Source organism: Cyprinus carpio, chromosome A16 (genome assembly GCF_018340385.1).
Source record: "Cyprinus carpio isolate SPL01 chromosome A16, ASM1834038v1, whole genome shotgun sequence".
Lineage (NCBI taxonomy): Eukaryota > Metazoa > Chordata > Actinopteri > Cypriniformes > Cyprinidae > Cyprinus > Cyprinus carpio.
Window position 1 is genome coordinate 7,407,109 of NC_056587.1, and position 21,860 is coordinate 7,428,968.

General features: G+C 36.7%; 1 protein-coding gene across 1 annotated transcript; it reads right to left on the reverse strand.

The window, feature by feature from the left end:
* Positions 1–968: 968 nt before the first annotated feature.
* LOC109045334 (serine/threonine-protein phosphatase 6 regulatory ankyrin repeat subunit A) lies at positions 969–21,019 on the reverse strand. The gene is made up of 28 exons (XM_042772320.1): positions 20,792–21,019; positions 15,589–15,672; positions 15,400–15,478; positions 15,190–15,260; positions 14,016–14,216; positions 13,727–13,814; positions 13,476–13,618; positions 11,903–12,115; positions 11,729–11,807; positions 11,527–11,641; positions 11,257–11,339; positions 11,095–11,158; positions 10,789–10,857; positions 10,547–10,687; positions 10,348–10,459; positions 10,242–10,268; positions 10,080–10,154; positions 9,744–9,945; positions 8,756–8,843; positions 8,547–8,664; positions 8,215–8,434; positions 4,296–4,383; positions 4,122–4,205; positions 3,430–3,575; positions 3,245–3,327; positions 3,040–3,122; positions 2,866–2,957; positions 969–2,492 (listed from the first exon to the last, which is right to left on the reverse strand). The coding sequence occupies exons 1-28, from the start codon at positions 20,816–20,818 to the stop codon at positions 2,209–2,211; spliced, it is 3,159 nt and encodes a 1,052-aa protein (XP_042628254.1). The 5' UTR covers positions 20,819–21,019; the 3' UTR covers positions 969–2,208.
* Positions 21,020–21,860: the final 841 nt, after the last annotated feature.

Here is a 21,860-nt window from a genome sequence, read left to right on the forward strand (position 1 = left end):
TTCAATGACTGTGTGAAGTTGCTGGATATTGGCAGGAACTGGAACACGCTGTCGTATACGCCCATCCAGCCATACACGCTGTCTGCCATCTGCCCTGTACAGTGAAAACCGGGATTCATCCGTAGAGTTAATACGTGTCTAAAGTGAGAGATGCTATCTAATGTGAGAGTTTGTACACTCAAGTCGGTTACGACGACGAACTGCAGTCAGGTCGAGACCCCGATGAGGACGACAAGCATGCAGATGAGCTTCCCTGAGACGCTTTCTGACAGTTTGTGCAGAAATTCTTTGGTTATGCAAACCGATTGTTGCAGCAGCTGTCCGGGTGGCTGGTCTCAGACGATCTTGGAGGTGAAGATGCTGGATGTGGAGGTCCTGGGCTGGTGTGGGTACACGTGGTCTACAGTTGTGAGGCCGGTTGGATGTACTGCCAAATTCTCTGAAACGCCTTTGGAGACGGCTTATGGTAGAGAAATGAACATTCAATTCACGGGCAACAGCTCTGGTGGACATTCCTGCAGTCAGCATGCCAACTGCACGCTCCCTCAAAACTTGCGACATCTGTGGCATTGTGCTGTTTAATAAAACTGCACATTTTAGAGTGGCCTTTTATTGTGGCCAGCCCAAGGCACACCTGTGCAATAGTCATGCGGTCTAATCAGCATCTTGATATACCAAACCTGTGAGGTGGATGGATTATCTCGGCAAAGGAGAAGTGCTCACTAACACAGATTTAGACAGATTTGTAAGCAATATTTTAGAGAAATAGGCCTCTTGTGTACATAGAAAAAGTCTTAGATCTTTGAGTTCAGCTTAATGGGGACAAAAGCTAAAGCGTTGCATTTATAATTTTGTTCAGTGTATATATTTCACTATTCGAGTCTGGAAGTAACAATTCCATAATATTTCCGGGTTTTCCTTGACTTGTACATGGTTTTCTTAAATATTTGACAATAAGAAAAATACAATTCAAAGTACTGAACTCATTTATTTATTTAATCAACCATAAAATATACAGGAATCTCTGGTTGTGAGTATGGGTCAGCAGTGGCATTCGACTGCACCTCTCCTTCCCCCTCCAAAAAAAAAGGACAGGAAAGGAAACAGATACCTGCTGACCCTCTCTCAGCAGGGAAGCTGCATTGAACAGATTTCCAGTTTCAATCATTCCAGAATCAAAGCTTGAAAAGAGACAAACACAGGTTTCTGACAAGCCATCACAGAAGGATCGAGTGGTTTCATTTGCTAAATCAAAGCGAGCATACCTGCCCAAAAAAAGTCATGTTAATAAGAGCCAGAAAAAATATAATATATATATTTATATTCATATATCAACATACAAAGAGATCAAATGCTGTTCTACCATTGGTTTACACAGTGTTCCTCATTCTGGAGCAAAGCATGCTGGGAGCCGTTTGCCTCTTCATTTTCAGTGCTTTTCACAGACGTAGTGTTGAACTTCTTGTGCATCGTAGATTTGTTCTTTCAAGCTGCCCCTTCCCTCCATACAGTAATTTATGAAGGCACAAAATGATGATGAAATATGGAAAGTAACAATAAATACCATAGATAAAAAGAATAATTTATCCTAAAACTGAAGATGAAGACAGTTAGCTTTTTAACTTCACTCATGCTTGTGGCCAAAAGCATAACAATGCTGATGTTCACGTCCTCAATTTTGCCCTCGGGGTTTTGAAACTACTGAAACTCTGATTTTTTTTTTTATCCCCCTCAGAGGGACAGAGATCGTGACAGATATTAAAATCGTATTTTAAAAATAAATCATTTTTTCCCCAAGTTGTAAATGATCGATTCAGAAGTGCACACTGACTTGAAACTGTTGAAAGCATGACAAATATCCCAGTCTTTCACGAGGGACTGATTCAAATCCTCCCTCGCGATCTGAAGAGAGCTGAATCTTGAATCCCAGTTGCACTATGACAGTCTCAAACTGTTTGTGCAAAAGTTGGTCCCAGGCTGCTGATTCTTGTCTTTTATTGCCATGTCTGGAGGTCCGCCCACTTATCCGTTACATTTGTGTAGGGCAAGATGTGCTGGCAGAGGTTGAGCTGATGGGAGGGCCAGCCTGCTGCGCCTCATATATGTGTGTTTGTTTGTGTGTGTTGTGTGTAGAGACTCTTAAGGCTCTGTGGAGTGGCCGGCCGCTGGGTAATTAAGACAAGATGTGCGCCTCTCCTTTCCTCCTCCTCAGTAAGTCTCTGAGTCAGAGTCGTTTAGCTCGTCATCCTTGTAGAAGCCGTCGTGGCGACCGATACTGTTGAAACTGCAATAGGAGCTGTGTTCGGAGCGGAGCATGGGCAGACTGTCAAACGTGATGCTTTTCGTTGGGCTTGTGTAGTGATTGATGGCACTGAACGTGAGGCTGGGCACCGCACCTCCGCCGGGAGACACTGGCATCATGGTGGCCAGGATTAGCGCCAGGCAATCTGCCACATCTTTGTTAGGAGCACAAGCAAGCGCTGGAGTGTAGCCTTAGAGAAATGAGAGAAGACCCGTCAGGCCGGTTTTACAATGGGGGACAATACAAGCATGTTGCAGTAATAGAAAAACTGATACTGATAAGATAATCATTTTCAAAAATAACCTAAATAGAAGACAATAAACGTAATAAAAACTACACAGATATTACAAATTGGGAGATCAATGTTTTGTTTTACTTATTTTGTAAATTGGGAGATCAATGTTTTGTTTTACTTATTCGTAAACGTTGTTACCAAAATATATTTATTTATTTGTTTATATATTTATATGTTTATATATATAAATACATACACACACACAAACACATACATACATTTGTGCATCTCTAAACCTATTTTAAGGTTATAAAGCATCAGCATTTACCATTTTCATCCACGGCTAGCACACTAGCACCCTTAGCTAGTAGTTCTTGGACAACCACAGTCAAGCCATTCCTGGCTGCAACGTGCAGGGGCCTGAAACATGACAACTTAATATTAGGCTTTTACTTTAATATATTTTTGTACATCAGTGTAAGTGCATTATTTGTGACCATACGTTTGTAAAGCTGCATTGGTGGAGTTGATGAGGTTTCTGTCAGTGATCTTCTCCAAGATCAACAAGGCACTGGTTTCATGACCCTATAGAGATCAAATAAAAATCAATACAGTGAAAGTAATAGATATTAGAACATCACACAATCTTTACTATATCCTTACATATTATGAGGAATTAAGACATGAGAGAACAGAGTGTTTCTTACCTTACTGCAAGCCAGATGGAGAGCAGTGTTTTTGTTGGCATCCTGTAGCGTGAGATCTGCTTTTGCACTGCTCACCAACACCTCTGCCAAACACAGACAGACATCATGACACATCAAAAAGCAAACACAAACTCAGTTAACTATAAACCTCAAAAGCATAAGAGGTTTGAGTGTCGAAGTCCTACCGACTGCATTCGTCTGGCCGTTCTCAGCAGCCATCATGAGTGGGGTTTTGCCTCCAGCATCCACACAGTTCACCTGTGCGTTCTGACCCAGCAAGAGCTGCAGACACTCCACATGATCTGTGAATGCCGCAGCATGAAGAGGAGTCCTGTTACAGAGAGGAAAATAGTTCAAATGGGACCACAAACAAAGTCACAGTTAACTTTTTTTTTTAACAATGATTATTTATCATTTGTTACCATAAGCATAATGTGTTATAACTTCTATATTTTGATTTTCATTTATAAAAGTTCAAAAAGAAAAACAACATGTGACATGAAATTTACTCAATTTAACAACAACAACAACATGTTATATGCTTGTCATTTTTTTTCCAGTTTTAGTAATTTTAGTACTTCAATTTACACATTGTATTTGCCAACATTTCTCATTTTAAAGTTTTTAAGTCTATCTAAAATGTCTGTTATTTTATTTCAGCTTTATTCCAATTAACTAATACGATTTTTAAAAGTTTTAGTTAACAATATCAACACTGATTTGACCACCATTGATATTACATTAAATAAATTAAACTGTTCTAAAACTTAATACATATTCAAAAAAAGAAGAAAAAAAAAAAGAAACGAAAGGAGTCCTCACAAGCAACATTAATCTTAACCGATGAAAGAATGCATAAACAGAATAAGACCAGTACCTGTTTTTGGAATCAGTTGAATTGACGATGGCAGGGCTAAGTGTGTCTATCAACATCTCAGCTGCTCCTTCATTGTCATTTATACTGAAAGTATATAGAAAACAAAAAAACAACTTCAATACTTTGCCCATTTAAACACACAAACACATACCAACCCAAACCAAATCCACTTACACAGCACAGTGAAGGGGGCTAAAGGTGTTCCCTTCTGTCTTATGAAATAACTCCTGCTCCAGCAACACTTCAACACATGTGTCATGACCTGCAGAGAGAGAATTTGGTATAACAACAGTTTATTTAACAAGCTTCTGGAGTCCTGCTCAAAGAAAACAAACAAACAAAAAAAACTTTTTGTGATTGTACTGGTTGGAAATTCACCTTGTAGGGTCCAATCACAACAAATCAGACCTTTGAGATTTCAACAGAGATGAAAATCTAAACTTAAAAATAAACTGCATGCCTATGAACCCTTTTCCAACAAGTCTCGACTTTTTTTCCCCATATCATTTAAAATAAATACATAATTATATATGAGTTGTCCCTCGGATTAATGCAAGCGTCATCTGTATGTGTCAGAACAACATCCTTTCATTTGGGTTTTTTTTATTTTTATTAATTTTCTAGAAGAAAGTGTACTCAAAATACAATGATAAATACAAAGTGTATCATTGTATTTTGATAAAAAACAAAAGCAAAAACAACTTGAACCAACAAAAGACAGTCAGAATAATAAGAACCAACATTAATAATTTAAAAAAAAAATAATAATTATATATATATATATATATATATATATATATATATATATATATATATATATATATATATATATATATATCTCTCTCAAGTGGTAGAGCCATTGCGTTACAAAGCGCAAGGTTGGGGGTTCGATTCCCCGGGAACACATGATAGATAAAAAAAAATTGATAGCCTGAATGCACTGTAAGTCGCTTTGGATAAAAGCGTCTGCTAAATGCATAAATTTAATTTAATTTATATATATATATATATATATATATATATATATATATATATATATATATATAGGATAAAAGCGTCTGCTAAATGCATAAATTTAATTTAATTTATATATATATATATGTATATGAATATACACATATATAAATAAACATTAAGTTATTCAAGCTGTTTATCATCAACTCTCTGGGTTAAGTACCGAACCATTATCTTAAATATATTGAAAAAAGGGACCCCAGAGCTTCATAAAACTTATTAGAGCACTTCTTGAGCGACAATCTTATCTTTTCTAACTTGATAAAATAAAGAACATCAGATAACCAGCGAGAATGTGAGGGGGGCAATTTAGATTTCCAGTTCATTAAAATTAGTCTTCTAGCCAGCAGAGTAACAAAGGCAATTGCATCCTGTTTAAGAGTTGGATAGTACAGAGGGGCAAATATCAAACAGAGCAGTGAGAGCATTTGGTTCAATTCTTTCCCCTGAAATAAACGATAAAGTCTCAGAAATGTTTGTCCAATAATTATGCAATGAGAGGCAAAGCCAAAACATGTGAATCAGGTTTGCTGGACTTTGACAGCATTTGGCACATGCTGGAGAAGCACCTTCATAGATTCTAGCCAATCTGGCTTTTGTAAAATAGACGACATGTACAACTTTACACTGAATAAGTGAATGTCTGCCACAAATAGATGAACTGTGAATCCTATTGAGGATTTTTTCCCATAGTTCATCTGATATTTCCTCTTCCACATCATCTTGCCAAAGCGCCCTAATGGAGTCTAAAGACTCAGGACATAGACCATGGATTTGAAAGCAGATTTGCGAAATAAGGCCTTTTAATGAAGAAGTCAGATTGAAGAAGATATTCAAAGGAGTTTCGTTAGGCAGGAGAGGGAAGTTTGAAAATGTAACACGAGCAAAACTACAAATTTGTAAGTATCTGAAAAAATGCTGGTTAGGAAGAGAAAATTTCTCTCTAAGCTGTTGAAAAGAAGCAAAAGTGCCATCAATATATAAATCATGGAACGTGTTAATGCCACACCTAGATCAAAATAAGAAACCACTGTCCAACAGAGAGGGAGAAAAAACATGATTACTGGCTACTGGAGCATAAATTGAGAATGACTGTAATCCAAAGAAGCGCTTAAATTGGGCCTAAATCTTAAGAGTGATCTTAACTATCAAATTCTTCGTAAAGGGTGCCGTAGAAGATAAAATGGGAGAGTGTACTAGAGCATTTAGTGAGCTGGGTTTTGCGGAATTTGCTTCCATCATAAGCCAAGAGGAATGAGACTCTGAATTATTATAATGAAGCCAACATTTTAAAACTCTTAATATTGGTGGCCCAAATTTGGCAAAGCCAGACCACACAGTGTCTTGGGTCTCTGTAGATATGCTTTCCGTAACCTGCGGACATTTTATTCCATATAAAATCAAGTATCTTGGAGTCTAAATCTCGAAAAAAAAAAATGTGGGAGAATCATGTGTATGAATTGTGTAAATATTTTTTAAGTAATTATTCGAGCAGCTAGAGTGAGATTCAAAAGGGACCATCGTTCAAAAACCTCATGGGAGTGATTTTAAAGTTAAATATTGACTTCATTATTTTGATTAGTTAGGGTGTGATTAAGGAGTCCAGTTTGTTTTAAATACATCTGCATATTTATGAGTAAATTGGATTCCAAGATACGTAAAACTAAATGAAGCTGTTTTAAAAGGTAGGGTATTTAAAGGAAAATTAATTGCCAATGTATTAATGGGGAATATTAGGCTTTTGGATAAGTTTAATTTATATCCAGAAATTTGCCCAAAAGATCAAAGCGTGTCTACGGCAGCAGGGACAGAAGTAGATAAATTAGAAACATAAAGTAGATCATCTGCATATAAAGAGATTTTCACCTCAACGTGATTCCTAACTATCCCAGTAATGGCGCAGTTAGATTGAAGGGCAATAGAAAGGGGTTCAGTGGCTACTGCAAATAAAAGAGGGCTTAAGGGACATCCTTGTCTTGTAGATTGGTATAAATGAAAATAATCAGATTGAATGTTATTTGTCCTTACTGCAGCCAGTGGGGAAGAATAGAGTAACTTAATCCATAAAATACATTTCTTTCCAAAACCAAATTTATCCAGAGTATAAAATAAATAATCCCATTCGACTCGATCAAACATTTTTTTTCAGCGTCCATCGAGATCAGAGCTTCCTCAGTATTAGCCTGAGAAGGATTATATATTATATTAAAAAGCTGCCTGAGGTTAGAGAATAAGTGACGATTTTGAATGAAACCTGTTTGGTCTAATGAAATAATAGTTGGAAGGACACGCTCTAGTCTTAAAGCCAATGTTTTTGATAGCAATTTGAAATCAACATTTAACAAACTTATTGGGTGGAAGGAAGTACAGTCTACTGGGTCCTACTCTTACCTCTTTTTTCAAGAAAAGAGAAATAGAAGCCTGATTGAGGGTTTGAGGGAGATAGCTTTTTTCGAATGATTCGTTGAACATATCCAATAGTAAAGGGGAGAGTTTTTGCCAGAACACTTTATAAAATTCAACCGGGTTTTTAAATAGTAAAGGGGTGAGTTTTTTTCTTAAATATTTATTGGTTTATATAGTTTATCTGTATGTGATTGTTCAATGGAAGGTTTCATTTAGTTTTTAACATTTTGCACAGACTGACAAACAAATAGACACCAAAATGCAATATACAGGGTTCCCACACTTTCTGACCAATAATTTTCCATGACTTGTCCAGTCGATTGAGAGAGAAGAGATTCTGTTTGTATTCCAACTACTATTGCTTAAAATAAGATAATAATAATTGTTTATCAGTGAATGAAAGTCCCTAAAAAGGCAGAAAACCTTAAATTTGAACATAGCTCAAGAGGTTTCGCCTTCCTGAGCCTTCAAGCAGATCATTACCAGAAACTGAAAACAGTAAATTTGTTTTACATTACATTGAATTACTATAGAGATTCATGATTTTTTTTTTTAAATCCCTGATATTTCAATGACAGTGGGAACCCTGCATTATTTTCACCAGACTTGGTGCGAGCAGGCCTTTAAACAGGTAGGGTGTATCAATCTGTGATTGGCAAGTGCGTTTATTCACCGTTGTAACAGGCCCAGTGCAGGGGCGTGTAGCCCTGGTGGTCAGTGATGACAGGAATGGTTTCTACTGACTGGGCAGCATGCAGAAGGCCCCCCAGAACCCCAACGTGGCCACAGGCGGCTGCAAGGTGCACTGGAGAGCGCCCCTTACAGTCCCGTACCATGAAACTGGCACTATGCTGCAGCAGAACCTCCACGCACTCCTCATGGCCCGTCACCGCCTGAATGAAACAACACACATCCATAAGCCATTCTTCAAAAAGCACTAGCACAGGTGAGAGTCAGTGCCAGTAGAAATCCTTCTAGTGCCAAAGGAAATCAGTCATGATTTACCCCTCTGTGCAGAGCAGTGCGGCCCCGCTTGTCTTTGGCATCCACATTGGCTCCTTTATTAATAAGGGAGTAAACACAGTCTGTGTGTCCACCCAGCACTGACAGCATCAGAGGCGTCCTGAGAATCACATATATGAATAAGACTCCACAATCTCTAATTTACATGATCTTCTATAAGGAGAAATTGGAAAACAGTCTCATGTACTTACTGGCCAATCCCATCCTGAATGTCCACAGCACTCTGCAGGTCAGCATTTCCGATGAGCAAACGGAGACATTCAGAGTGACCATTTGTGGCTGCAAGTCAAGAGAAAAGAGATATATGTGTCATGAGTATGTCCAAACATGAACAGTAAAACATTCTGGCATTAGCATTAAAAAACAGATATATATCCAGCAAGATGATAAATCTAAAAAAATTAAAAAAAAAGATACCACTACTAATAATGTTCAATTCCAGCATGCATGTGTTCTAATATCCTTCGAGAAGAAACATCATTAGCATTAAAAAACATATATGTATAAAAAAGGTTCATTTCAGTATACATGCACTTTTTATATATATATACATATATATATATATATATATATATATATATATATATATATATATATATATATATATATATATATATATATATATATATATATATATATATATATATATATATATATATATATATATATATATACATACATATATATATATACATATATACATATACATATATACATATATATATATATATATATATATATTATATATATATATATATATATATATATATATATATATATATATATATATATATATATACGCACACACACACACACACACACATTTATATACATACATGTAATAATTAATAGCAATAAACATTAAATATTACTTAACAATTGTAATATTTGATTACTTGGACGTGGCTGATTCTTTTATAATAATAAAAAAAGAAGAAGAAAAAAAAATGAAAAATCAGCTATATCTCTCGCCAGTTATCAGTATCACCACTGGAAAATCCATATTGGTTGGCCAGAGGACAGTTTCCTGAGACTGAGTTTTATTCCAAAATATGATTTTTCATTATAATTAACCAATAAAAAGAAGAAAAAAATTCAGATTCACAACTGATCTGTGTTTAGTAAAATTATGCAAATAACTGAACCTCATGTAATCTCAATAGTCTTTGTACATCGTACCAGCGGCATGGATGGGGGTACGTTTTAGCGTGTAGTCTTTCACTAGGATGGACGCCCCCTGGTTGATGAGCACATCAACACATTCAACATGGCCTTTGAAGGCAGCCAGGTCCAGCGGCGTGTGTCCTTGAGCTGTTCTCACATCCAAATCCAGCAGTGATTGAACCAGTACCTCAAGAGCCTGGTGATGTCCATGATATGCCTGATGACATCCATTAAAACAACCGTTAAACATAATCTGAGAGGATCCCAAGCCAGAAAGTGTAAGAGAATTAAAAGTAGTCAAATAATGTTTCCCAACATTTGGTGAACAAACAAGATGGAGACTGTACTCACAGCCAGGTGGAGAGGGCTCACAGGAGCACGTACATCAGAGTCATTTAGGATGTCTGTCCCTGAGGTTTCCATTAATTCAAAACAAGACACAACAGATCTAATTAGGTCTCATCACTCTGTGACACTATTAAAGAGGTTTATGTTGTGTGTCACAGCACTTACCACATCTAAAGGAGTTTCACTTGCAATCTGATGAAGAGGACAGAAATACAGTAAGCCAAAAATATTAAAAACATAAACCCAATCACGTGATTTTAAATCGTCTCACCAGCTCCAGACACAGGCGGTGTCCATAAGCAGAGGCGTAATGCACTGCATTGTAGCCCTGATTGTCTCGGATCCCTGGGTTAGCATCATTCCTCAGCAAATATTCCAGGCACCTAGTGAGGAAATGAGTTAGACTGGTAAATGAATGTTGTTTAACAAGTTATCCACACTAATCTCTAGTATGCAAAACAGTAACTTACTTTCCATCTGCGTCAGAAGCAGCGGCGTAGTGGAGGGGGGTGCAGCCCCTCTTGTCAAGCTCATTGACATTGGCTCCTGAACCCACCAAAGCAAACAGGCACTGGTAGTTGCAGTTTGCAGCTGCGTAGTGCAAAGGTGTCCTAAAAAAAAAAAAAAAAAAGAGATGGTTTGCTCAAGTCTCACAATCAAAAATATCATAGAGTCAAAAGCATAATGAATGGGAGTGTCAATGTAAACTCACCTTCCAAAGCTGTCCTTCCTGTTGAAATCTGCCCCCGTGTTGAGGAGAAGATTCAGACACTCAAGGTTTCTGTGGTGGAAAACACATTTTGATTAGATAATGAAATACATGCTCAAACTATGTGAACGAAACATTAAATTGGCTCCACTAAGCTGGAAGATGACAAATGTTTATACCATTTTCAATAAAAGTTTAAATTTAATGATCTTATCTATATATCTAGAGGTGTAGAAATTATTTTCTTTCTTTTTTTTTCAATAAATATTGTTATCACATCACTGACCATAAAATCAAAAAGAATCTTACCCGCCAGCAGCAGCAGCATGTAAACAGGTCCTTCCAAAGTCATCAGGGGTGTCTATATCAAAGCCTGGAAGACAGAGATTCGCTCAGTTTATCTTCATAAGGAAAAGGGAACACTATTACACAGCAATAAATGCTGGCTATCTTAGCAGTTATACAGCTTACCAGATGACAGCAGTTTACGGCAGCAGTCCGAGAAGCCGCTGAGAGCGGCCAAATGCAGTGGAAACATGCCATGAACTCCCCTCCTAAAAAAAAGATCCAATGTTACAACCAGACAAACAGGAGCATCTCGCTGTGTATGCATGTGGGATCAAACACAACATTCTTGGGTTTTCAAAGAGGTTTGAATAATGAATTTCTGCCTAAATGCATAAATGAAACAAAGCTTTTATATTCAGTAATTAACAAACACATGGGAATGAGAATTCTTACTTGGCTGTATCAGCTCCATTAGTGATCAGTGTGTTGATGAGAAGCTCGTGTCCGTATCGAGCTGCGATGTGCAGAGGAGTATTCCCGTTCTTATCTTCACAGTCTATCTCAGCACCTACATATACACGAAACAAACAAGACGCTGTCAGATACTGCGGGGTTTGCACATCAGTAATGGGAAATTTCAAAACTGAAGACTCGCCATTTTGAATAATCGCCTGAGATCTTGAGAACCTCCCATGGATTGCGGTCATATGTAGAGGGGTCTTACCATCCTTACTCTGCATAAAAAGAAAGCAATTATAAATAACCAATTAAAAGTTTTAATGGAATTCAGTGATTTTTTTCATACATGTACAGACATGAGAGGACCCACCTTGATATTGACATCAGCTCCATTTCCTACAAGCAGCTCAAGGCAGAGTGCTCCATGGCGTGAGGCAGCGGTGAAGTGCAGGGGTGCGAAGCCCTTCTCATTAACCTGGTTCACATTCGCGCCGCACTCGATCAGCTCGTTTACCACCACATCCTGACCGTTGTAGCATGCCACATGCAGCGGTGTGTTCCCATACGTGTTTGGCTCATTCATCTGTAAGCATGTCCACAGTTCAAATGTTCAGACATTCACACTGACACAAACCTGTGTCTAGTACAATGTGTGACTGAATGAGATTGAACAGAGGTGTGCAACCAATTTAAGCATTGTGGTGCAGCCCGATTAGTTCTACATGTTCTTCATTAGCACAGCAGTCTACTTTTTTAATTCTTTTGAAGTGGATCTCTAGATGAAAAGGTTAGCATGATGCCGGCTGAACCATACTTGGACCAAACCATCCACAAATACAAGTACAAATGCCTGTGTGAAAGCAAACCATGTTGTGAGTGAAGCATTTTATTATGTTCTTTCACTCAAACTGACTCCCATTTTGTTCATTTGCCAAACTGAAAACCTTGCTCACTGCCAAAATGCTTATCATCATTTTGACACTTACTCTAATCAATATGAACAGGCACATAACTGAAGCATCTTTGCAACATTTTTGCCATTAAATGACATGAAAATATACACACACACACACACACACACACACAAAAACACATTTAAATAAAATTCTGTAATGGATAAAAGTAAAGCAAACTGCAATTTTGTTTTTTTATTTATTGGCATCAGCCAATGTGTTTTTTTTTCTGTGTGGCTGATGAGTATCAGATGATTTTATTTTGAAAGCATCAGGACTTTTATTTTGATAGCACTGAGAATGCCAGGGATTAAGCTTTTGTCAAGTTCAAATGTTTTCATATTGTTTCATAAAAACTTTTACACTAAGACTGCATGTTTTCTGCTATTTTAAATTAATAGTGTGATATATATCAGCATCGTCCATCAAAAATCTATATCGGTCAATCACTAATTGAAACATCTCTCTATTATTCACAAGCTGTAAATCAAGGAGAAATCATAACATAAGTGTCATGTAGGGTTGGGAATCAAAAATCTATTCCAATTCTGTAATCGGATACTTAAGGTCAGGAATCGGATACCTGTTGTAAAATTAAAATTTTGATTCTGCCTATTGATTTCAATCTGCACATCTTTTTTTTCCCCATCAGAAGCATGAAAGAACCATAATTGCATTAACCAAAAAATCCCCAATTTATCCAGAATCGTGCAGCTCTATTTTGCACCAAACAGCTCTTAAATGAGTCGTTTTTATGTAGCCTGCTGACTTTTGTTCATGGTATTTAACTGCAACTAAATGTGCAAAAAGAGACAGAGTAAATATGTTTGATATACCCAACCCTAGATGACTTTTTTATTTTTATTTTTTCTTTTATAAAAATTTAATGGTCATCATGATATTAACAATTCTGCAAAATCTATAATGTACATATTCAATATTGCCCAGCTGACAAGCATGTTAAGAAAGTATGACAATGTGATCACTCACATCCACTCCTAGGTCCAGCAGATACTTCACTACACTGATCATCCCACTGGAGGCTGCAGCATGGAGGGGCGTGTAAGCTTTCTTATCCTTACACGTCACCTCAGCACCATGAGACACCAGCAGTTTCACCACCTCCATGTGACCTGAGATAAAGAAAAAAGAAGGCTTGAGGATTTGAAAGAGTTTTGAATTTACAGATCCCACATATGGTTGTGAAAGAGGTTGGAAAACAAATAATCGCTCTGTCTCACCCATGTATGCTGCCCAGTGGATCGCCCTTCTGTCCTTCTTATCAAAAGCATTTATATTTGCTCCCCTGGATAGGAGTAACCGCACCATCTGACAACATAAAACCATGCATACTTTACACATGGAGGACATTAATAAAACAATACATTTGCAGTGTGTTTAAAAAAAAAAAAAAAAAAACTGAATTAAATAACCTTAAATATTCATCTCTCAATTGCACCTCGAAGTACTTTATGAATTCTGAACATAATTTCAACAAACCCACACACATGCAAATGACTGTTCACTGACCTCCAGGTGGCCACTAAAGGCAGCGTGGTGCAGAGCTGTGCGTCCAGCCCGATCTGACACATTAACATTGCTAAGCAGTGGCACCAATGCCTCAGCACAGCGGACAGCCTTGTTAGCAGCAGCCACGTGTAGAGGTGTCTGCCAGTTCTTATCGCGAGCGTTCACATCAGCAGAGTGCTTCAACAAAACCTGCACCGCCTCCTGCAATACACAAAGTCACATGAAGAGACCGATCAATTATCTGAAGCATTACTTTTCATTTTGTTCCCTTAATCTGTGGCTGTATACTTTCACAACTTCAACTAAGTCACAATTTGTCAAATTACACGTATGAGCTCAAGTCAAAAATATTAGTGCCTGAAGTTCCAGATACAGGGTTTTTGCAGGTTTTATGAAAATATATTTAAGACCTTTTAAAGATTAAGTAAAAAAAAATTAAGGAATTAATTGAATGGAACACAATACATAAGGAGAACAACCTCCAATCTCCATTACTATAAAATAGCCTAAGGCTTGAAAAGCTTTGCTCCCAACCACTAGAATATGGATATAACTTTTACTGTATCTTCTATTCACACTGCAAAAATATTTGACATATATTCTCATTTTAAGCATAAACTCACTTAATTTTAATAAATTTTTCCAAGACGTTTTTTTTTTTTTTTTCATTTGAGGTAAATGTCTCTTAATTTAAGGATGCTTAAATATTAGTATTGGAAAGTGTAAGGGCATATTTACAACCTTTTCTAAACCCACAGAAACCCAACAAAACACATTTACATTTACATTTATTTTTACATTACTTATATATATTTGCTTAATTGTTTTTATGTATTTTTTTGTTTGTACATTTATTTTTATGTTTTCACTTATTTTATTACTGTTTACTTTGATAATTGCTAGATGCAATGTATTATTAATTTATGGAACTTTCACTTAATTTACTTAAACACTTCTAGACTAAACTGTAGTTTACTTGAAAATGTTTATATATATATTTAAATTTTTTCAATAAAATAACTGTTTCAAAAGCATATTAATTTTTGCCGTGATGTCAGAATCTGTGTCACGATTTTGTTATACTGAAATTGTGGTTCTGTGACAATTTGGATCGTCAGGAAGCAGAGTTTAGGCAAAGCCTACAGAATCCAAGTGTGTGTCTCTGTGGCTATACCTCGCTGCAGGATGCCACTGCGCGGTGCAGAGGAGTCAGCCATTTGTTGTCTTTGGCATTCACCCTTGCCCCTACATCACAAGCAAAACATGAATAACAGTATAACAATACATCAAAGCCACATCTGAAGACACCTGGAATCAAAGGGAGGAGATATGAGAAGCTTCAGAAAATGAGTTTCATTATGATGAATATTAAAGATGCATTTACCTGATAAAATTAAGAGCTCTATAATCTCAGCATCTCCTAGGTAAGCAGCTGCATGCAGCGGTGTCCTTTTTTCATTGTCCTGAAAGAAAAAAAGAGTTTATTTATTATTAATAGAACCCATTTAAAATACAAGGTGGATCAATTAAAAATCCATCCATGACAAAGTTTTTATTTTTTTTTTAATCTTACTTGTACATTCACATCCTCTTTCTTGAAAATGAGAGAGCGTACTTCATCCGGATCGACATTGAAAATAGCTTTTAGCAGGGCAGGCTGAAAGACAGAGACACACACGTCAAATCGCAAAATTGACAATGAGAAACATGGCCAAATCTGAACTGTGACATTGTATCTGTGTCCTGAGAGGTGATCTTAAATGCAGAGTCTGATATCAGGTTTGCCATAACTGGGTAAAACATGCTCGAATCTCTTTCCCGAAGACTTCCGACAGCAAACCGAAGCAACAACACCTTGAGGTAGTGTCGTCATGAGACTGCCTGTGTACTGCTTATGTAAGTGCATCCTCAAGGGCCAGAGTGAGTCGAAATAAAACCAGCCTCTGCCTCCTCACTTTGTCTTTTTGAGCTGCAGTACGAATTGACACTTGACTCTTTAATAACTCATCAATTTTCTTTTCCTAACCGTGCGTTCACACTGCCACCGGCGTGCAGCGGTGCATCTTGGACTGTGTGGGCATCGAGGACAGTTGAAGTCAGGTCAACTTTATGGTAATTATCTATGACGTGGTACGGCAGCAACCAATCTGAATGTAGAAGTCCTCAGCTTGAGAGGACTCCAGAGAACACAGTCATGCAAACTTTGATTCTGACCACATTAGTTCCCAAGCAAGCAACACTATTTATAGGCAACATTTTCATGCTAGAATGCTTGCTTTTCAGCGGGAATGCAATTCAGTTGCTCAAAACATTTGATCAATTGCATTAAGACTTCACTTTAACCAGGACAGTTTGTTGCAAAACAAATAACAAATAACAAATTAATTTTAATTAAAGACCAAGGCTAATAAATGTCTCCTACAAAACTGTATGTTGAAATTAGACTAGCACCTAACCATGAACACAAAAGCCAAACCACACAAATGGCTTTAAATTGGTTTATTTCGTTAGTATACATGTAACTATAATTGTTAAGTTCTTTCCAATCAATTTCTTACTTTCACATTTAAAATATTTAATGAGGTTAACTTCTACCCTACTTGTGGTCAGTATGCACACGATCAACAAGCTTGTTTTCTCTGCTGCCCCTGAAATAAAGTTTACAGGACCAAGCATTCGATCTACGTCAGAGCGTCCACGAATCTTTCTGCAATGTTGTTGGCAGGACAACCAGCGCCAGTGTGGAAGCATGGTTCCAATGACTTTAAAAACATGCTTTCATTCAAGAAAACAAAAATTTGCGTTTTAAAGGAGAGATTGTAATAACCTTGAACTTTGTTTCTTTAATCACTATTTCATCACAGAATTTTACAATTCGGATTCCAACTTACCCACTATAATAAATAAATCTTTCAAAATATTGTTAAAAACAAGAAAAATAATAATTTGTTACTGAATGAATCCACGTTTTTGACAAATCGAGTGAGTCAATGATTCAGTAGCCCATTCATAAAGACAGTCACTTGTTTCATTTATGAATGAATCAGTCGTTTGAAGAATCAGTTGAATAAATGATTAAATGACTCACTCATTAAAACAGTCATTTGCCGCCACCTACTGGTGATTTGGTTTCATATTTAAACTGTTGCATTTTCCCCAACATTTCTTATTTGTATGTTCAAAAAATAACGTAAAACATTAATCTTATAAAACTATTCATGCATTTGCAATTTTGCGGTGTAAATGCATTTATGGCACCTCAGCTTCATCAAACAGTCTGTGTAAATACATCTAATGCAGCTTCTGTGTATCCTCTGCAGTGGAAAGTTTGTTGATATTGATTTTATTTAAATGGTAACTCTACAGTTTCTTATTATTCTAACTGAATTAATTGAAGCAATTTTAAGAATTTGCTGTGAAAGATGACATATAATAAGGTTGGGGGGGTTGGTTAACCATTTTGAAACAGTGGGAAATGAGTCACATTCCAGTCACAGAGCACTTTATTTTGAGAACATCTGTAACTTAGTCCAGATTGGGGGAATTGTAACATTTAATAATTTCTTTTATTATGTAAATAATTTTTTTTGCATTGAAAAAATTTTATTTTTGTTTGTATATGCTGTCAATTAGGCTATTGCTCTTAGAAAGAAAATCGGAATCAGCAAAAATCTGTATCGGCAGACCACACTTACAAGAAAATCAGAATCGGCCAAGAAAATTGCAACTGGCGTATTTCTAGTCATTACCACCATGCCAATTTTCACAGAACAATTTGGCTATGACAGGAAAGAGAAGTGACAAGCAGGCACGTCTCTGCCAGATCCACAGAGTGACACATCAAAAACCAGAAATGTACTTAATTTAACTGAATTGAGGGTAGCTCAGCTCTATTAGATGTCAACACCAAACAGTCAGCATTTGAAAATTATAACATTAATTTCAAAAACTTTCAAAAATTGCCATCACACACAATATTAAAATTCTACACTTTCACACACTGAACCAAAATCCACTTGGAGGATGATCAAAACCACAATCAGATCCTTATTCCAAGAAATGTGGCACATTTTTAACACATTTTAAACAGTTCAAAGCTTACTTTTCAAGATTCTAAATTAGTCAAATATTAAAATAAATTACCCTAATTATAAGTTAAATGGGTTGTTTTAAATCTAGAAGAGAATCCCAACCAGAGAGGAAGCTCAAAATAATAGATAAAAAGAATATGTTCATCATTAATTGAAAGATGGATGCACAACATGTATCAGTGTGGAGAGAGCAGATGGTGCAGACAGTGCAGATCTGCTCCAAACCGGCATGAGTTAGTGCTGGACACCACTGTTCCTCCCAGCAACGAAGCCTGTGCTACTGGCTCATCAAGGAAACAGACAGCTAATTAAATGTTTCTCACTAAATATTTAGCCATCTTCGACAAGCAAAAAGAGTGCCAGTTCCAACAGGTGACAGAGATAATCACTGATGTGGTCTCCTCTGCAGAGACCCATTTCCTCCGCAATATTCATGTATCTCTATACATATTCCATACTTTATTATCACTTCAAAAAAAAACAAAAAAAAAAATGTTTAGAACAATGCGCCTTCCGCATCTCTTGCAGTACAGGCTTGCTGTGACTCATGGGAAGTATGTGCACTATGCCTGAGTTACAGGAAGTGTTCAGTCACACATTCTTGAGCGTTGTGAAATGGGATGCAGAAAATTCTGATAACAGCCAAGTGTTCATTTACTTCAGGTTTCACACCACGCACTACCCTTGAGAATAATTCAAATTCAAAATTACATACGCAATATACAGGTTTTGAGAAGTTTCGTAAATCAGACATCATATTAGATAGCATACATATTTTTTTAAGGCACAATAAGAAAAATTTAAGATCTCTTTGTTTTATACGCATTCAGCTCAACTATTACTTATACAAAAAAAAAAAAAAAAAAAAAAGTCTACAGAGTATTTAGAGTTCTTCTACCCAGATCTTCACTAGCTTAGCTAAACCAGTCAGTCTCAGTTCAGGTTGTCAGATGAAGGCCAAGCTCATACTGAGAGTCGTGAGAATGTAACAAGCAAACAATTGTGCTTGAAAAAAAGCTTAATTTGAAAAGACTCCTTCAGTGGCTCTAAGCCGAGACAAGGCTCTATTTGTCACATGTGGCCTGCGCTCTACTGCATGCACACAGGGTTTATTCGTCTATTCAAGCGATGCGATCGTGTTCTATCTCCTTTAACGAGCTCCTCTTGTTAATGCCATCACCATGGTGATGAACTCTTCTGTATCTCCTCGTCCTTCCTAACTGGAGACAGCACACGCCAGGTGATGTTAACATGTGTACATGTACAAACGCTAAAACAACATGATACGAACTCTCCTTCTGTTACTGGAAGTCAACAGAGAACAAGGAACTGGTAATACCAAAGTCATGGTTTGACAACCAGAGAACACCTGGAATACACTGCAAGTGCATAAGCAGGGATCAAGAATAAAAAATACCCGATGTCCTGGGCCCGAAGTGAATAACACTCAGGACAGCTGCTGTCACAAAAGTTTATATTTGCATGTTTTTAAGTCTTACCCATTTAAGCCTTCAAGCAAATGTAACCCTTTTAATCATAAGACGACACCAAAGAAAACTCAGTTCAGCACTAGAATTGAGTTCTCTTCCATGTCACATCGCACCTGAACAGACAATTCGCTCTCATGTCAAATTTTGCACACTTGTGTCAAAATGCTCATCTTGGAATTATCTTCATAAACAGTTAGTTATGTTTCAAGTTAACAATAACCATTAGGAAAGAAATCAGATCTGCTGTATATACCTGATGCTAACTTTATATTAGTTAGGCTAGAAGTTTTTGCTTTGGTATTGAAAATTATCATAACTTTATTTGTTAGAATTTTTGTTTATTAGAATTTATTAGGTTACATGCATCGAAACAACAACAACAATAAGCATGTATTTTTTACTTAATGTATTTATTTTGTGGCAGAGCCAGTAAAATTTTGACAGATCAAGTAAAACTCTGAACCACTGGCCTGACCGGGTCAGTTCACCTGTAAGGTCACTCTATTCTTCAATCTCTATGCTAGACACATCTCATATAAAGCTCACATAACATGTTAAGATTGACAAATATCAACTGCCAAACCCAAAATCCCCCAATTTTGATCAATATTTTATTTATGTTTAGAGCTGCAAAGCATGGCTTGATTTGTACATCACTGATAGGCACTCAGCTAACACAGACTGACGTTAAAGTTATCATTTTATATGACTTCCAATCCATAAACAGAACTATTTAATCAAAACCAGCTCTCTGATATCTGTGCATTGTCATAGCCAGCAGTGAAAAAAATGATGTTAAACATCTAACCTCACGAGACCAACTGTTGCCCAAGCCTTAACACAAGTAAGCAGAAGACTTGTGCGATTTATTAATTACTTATAACAAATATAGATGATTATTAAACAAACAGTGTACACTTTATCGGTCACAACCCGTTATACTAATATCGTGGCTCGCGCACATTTAGCTTAGCAACTGTAAGCTACAATCCTTCTGCGTGAGATGACAAATACCTACAAATTACATTTCGCTCTGCTTTTTGCTTATAGCATAACATAGCACGTATTCGTCCGCTGAAACGGATTTAGTTAAATGACTTTGGGCAGTTTAATCGTCTGTGAGGTTGCTGGGTCGTTCACTAGCGTGTTAGCACTTATTAGCCTAACTCGACTAGCTGTTTCAGACATCACTCACCTGGTCTCTAATTTTGAGAACCACCATGTTTCGATGCTCTCTTTGGCTCTCATGCAGAACTAAACGGATATTATTCACCACCACCACTGGAATGCTGATGTTTTGTTGTCGGCAAATCTAGCGTTTCCAGTAGGCCTGGGGTTTCCTACTTGCCACTGAAAGAGAAGGGGAGAAAACTCCATAACATTACCGCCACTGCTACCGCGCAAGGAACGGGGACGATGATTGGCTAGACAGTGGTTTGAGCGACAGTAAAAAGAACGATGATTGGTTACAAGCCCGATGGGGGAGATGCTTGCTTGTGAACCGTGGAACGTTGTTGTATGTGTGTGCGTAACAGTTTTACAGTACGTTTCAGAACAAGGAAGAAGAGCGTGTTTCTCTATTGCAAAGGGATGTTGAATACAACATGCATTACAATGAATGCAAATCAAAAGTGATGGTTCATGGAGATTATATTAGGGTTACATAGTTTTTTCTAACAGTTTCTATTTGTATAAGTCCTAGAAAATACTTTAATAAGATTCAAGTGCAGGAGTTTTAACACTTTTTGATGCCAAGGACCCCAAATATGATGATTATACACTGCTAGAGACCCTCTTCCTAAAATATAATGCCAGCTCCATTTATTTTTTTTGTGGGAAAGTTTGATTTTATAAACACATTTTTTTTTTTTTCACAAAATTTAATAAATGGCATTTATATTGTCATTAAAGCTAAAGCAGTTTATTATCTGGAAATCGTTTAAATGTGATAATGGTAAGAAGAAAGATACCAGTTTGAAAATCTCTGTAATATATAATGCTGTATATTATTTTAAATTCAGCATTTAAGACCAATACAATTTAAGTTGTTTCCCCCCCTTCTGATTCTAGAGCTAAAAAATGACAATCAAAATAAGGGAAAATTGTATTTGTTATAATATATGCCAGTATAATTGGTGATAACTATCTATTCCAATGACCAACTAAATGCCATTGTTAGGTTTCAAAGTGCATGGCCAAAAAACTGTCAAATTGTAAGTGACTCAATTCTATCATATGTAACAAAATGTAAACAATTTCAGCAA

What these genes read in the sequence shown, in the direction of transcription:
- LOC109045334 (XM_042772320.1), bottom strand. Translation starts at nt 20,818, where the DNA reads ATGGTGGTTCTCAAAATTAGAGACCAG. An exon ending in AAGAGGATGTGAATGTACAA is followed by an intron (nt 15,479 to 15,588) that starts GTAAGATTAAAA and finishes TTTTTCTTTCAG; the next exon opens with GACAATGAAAAAAGGACACC. An exon ending in TCCATCTGGCTTGCAGTAAG is followed by an intron (nt 3,123 to 3,244) that starts GTAAGAAACACT and finishes TGATCTCTATAG; the next exon opens with GGTCATGAAACCAGTGCCTT.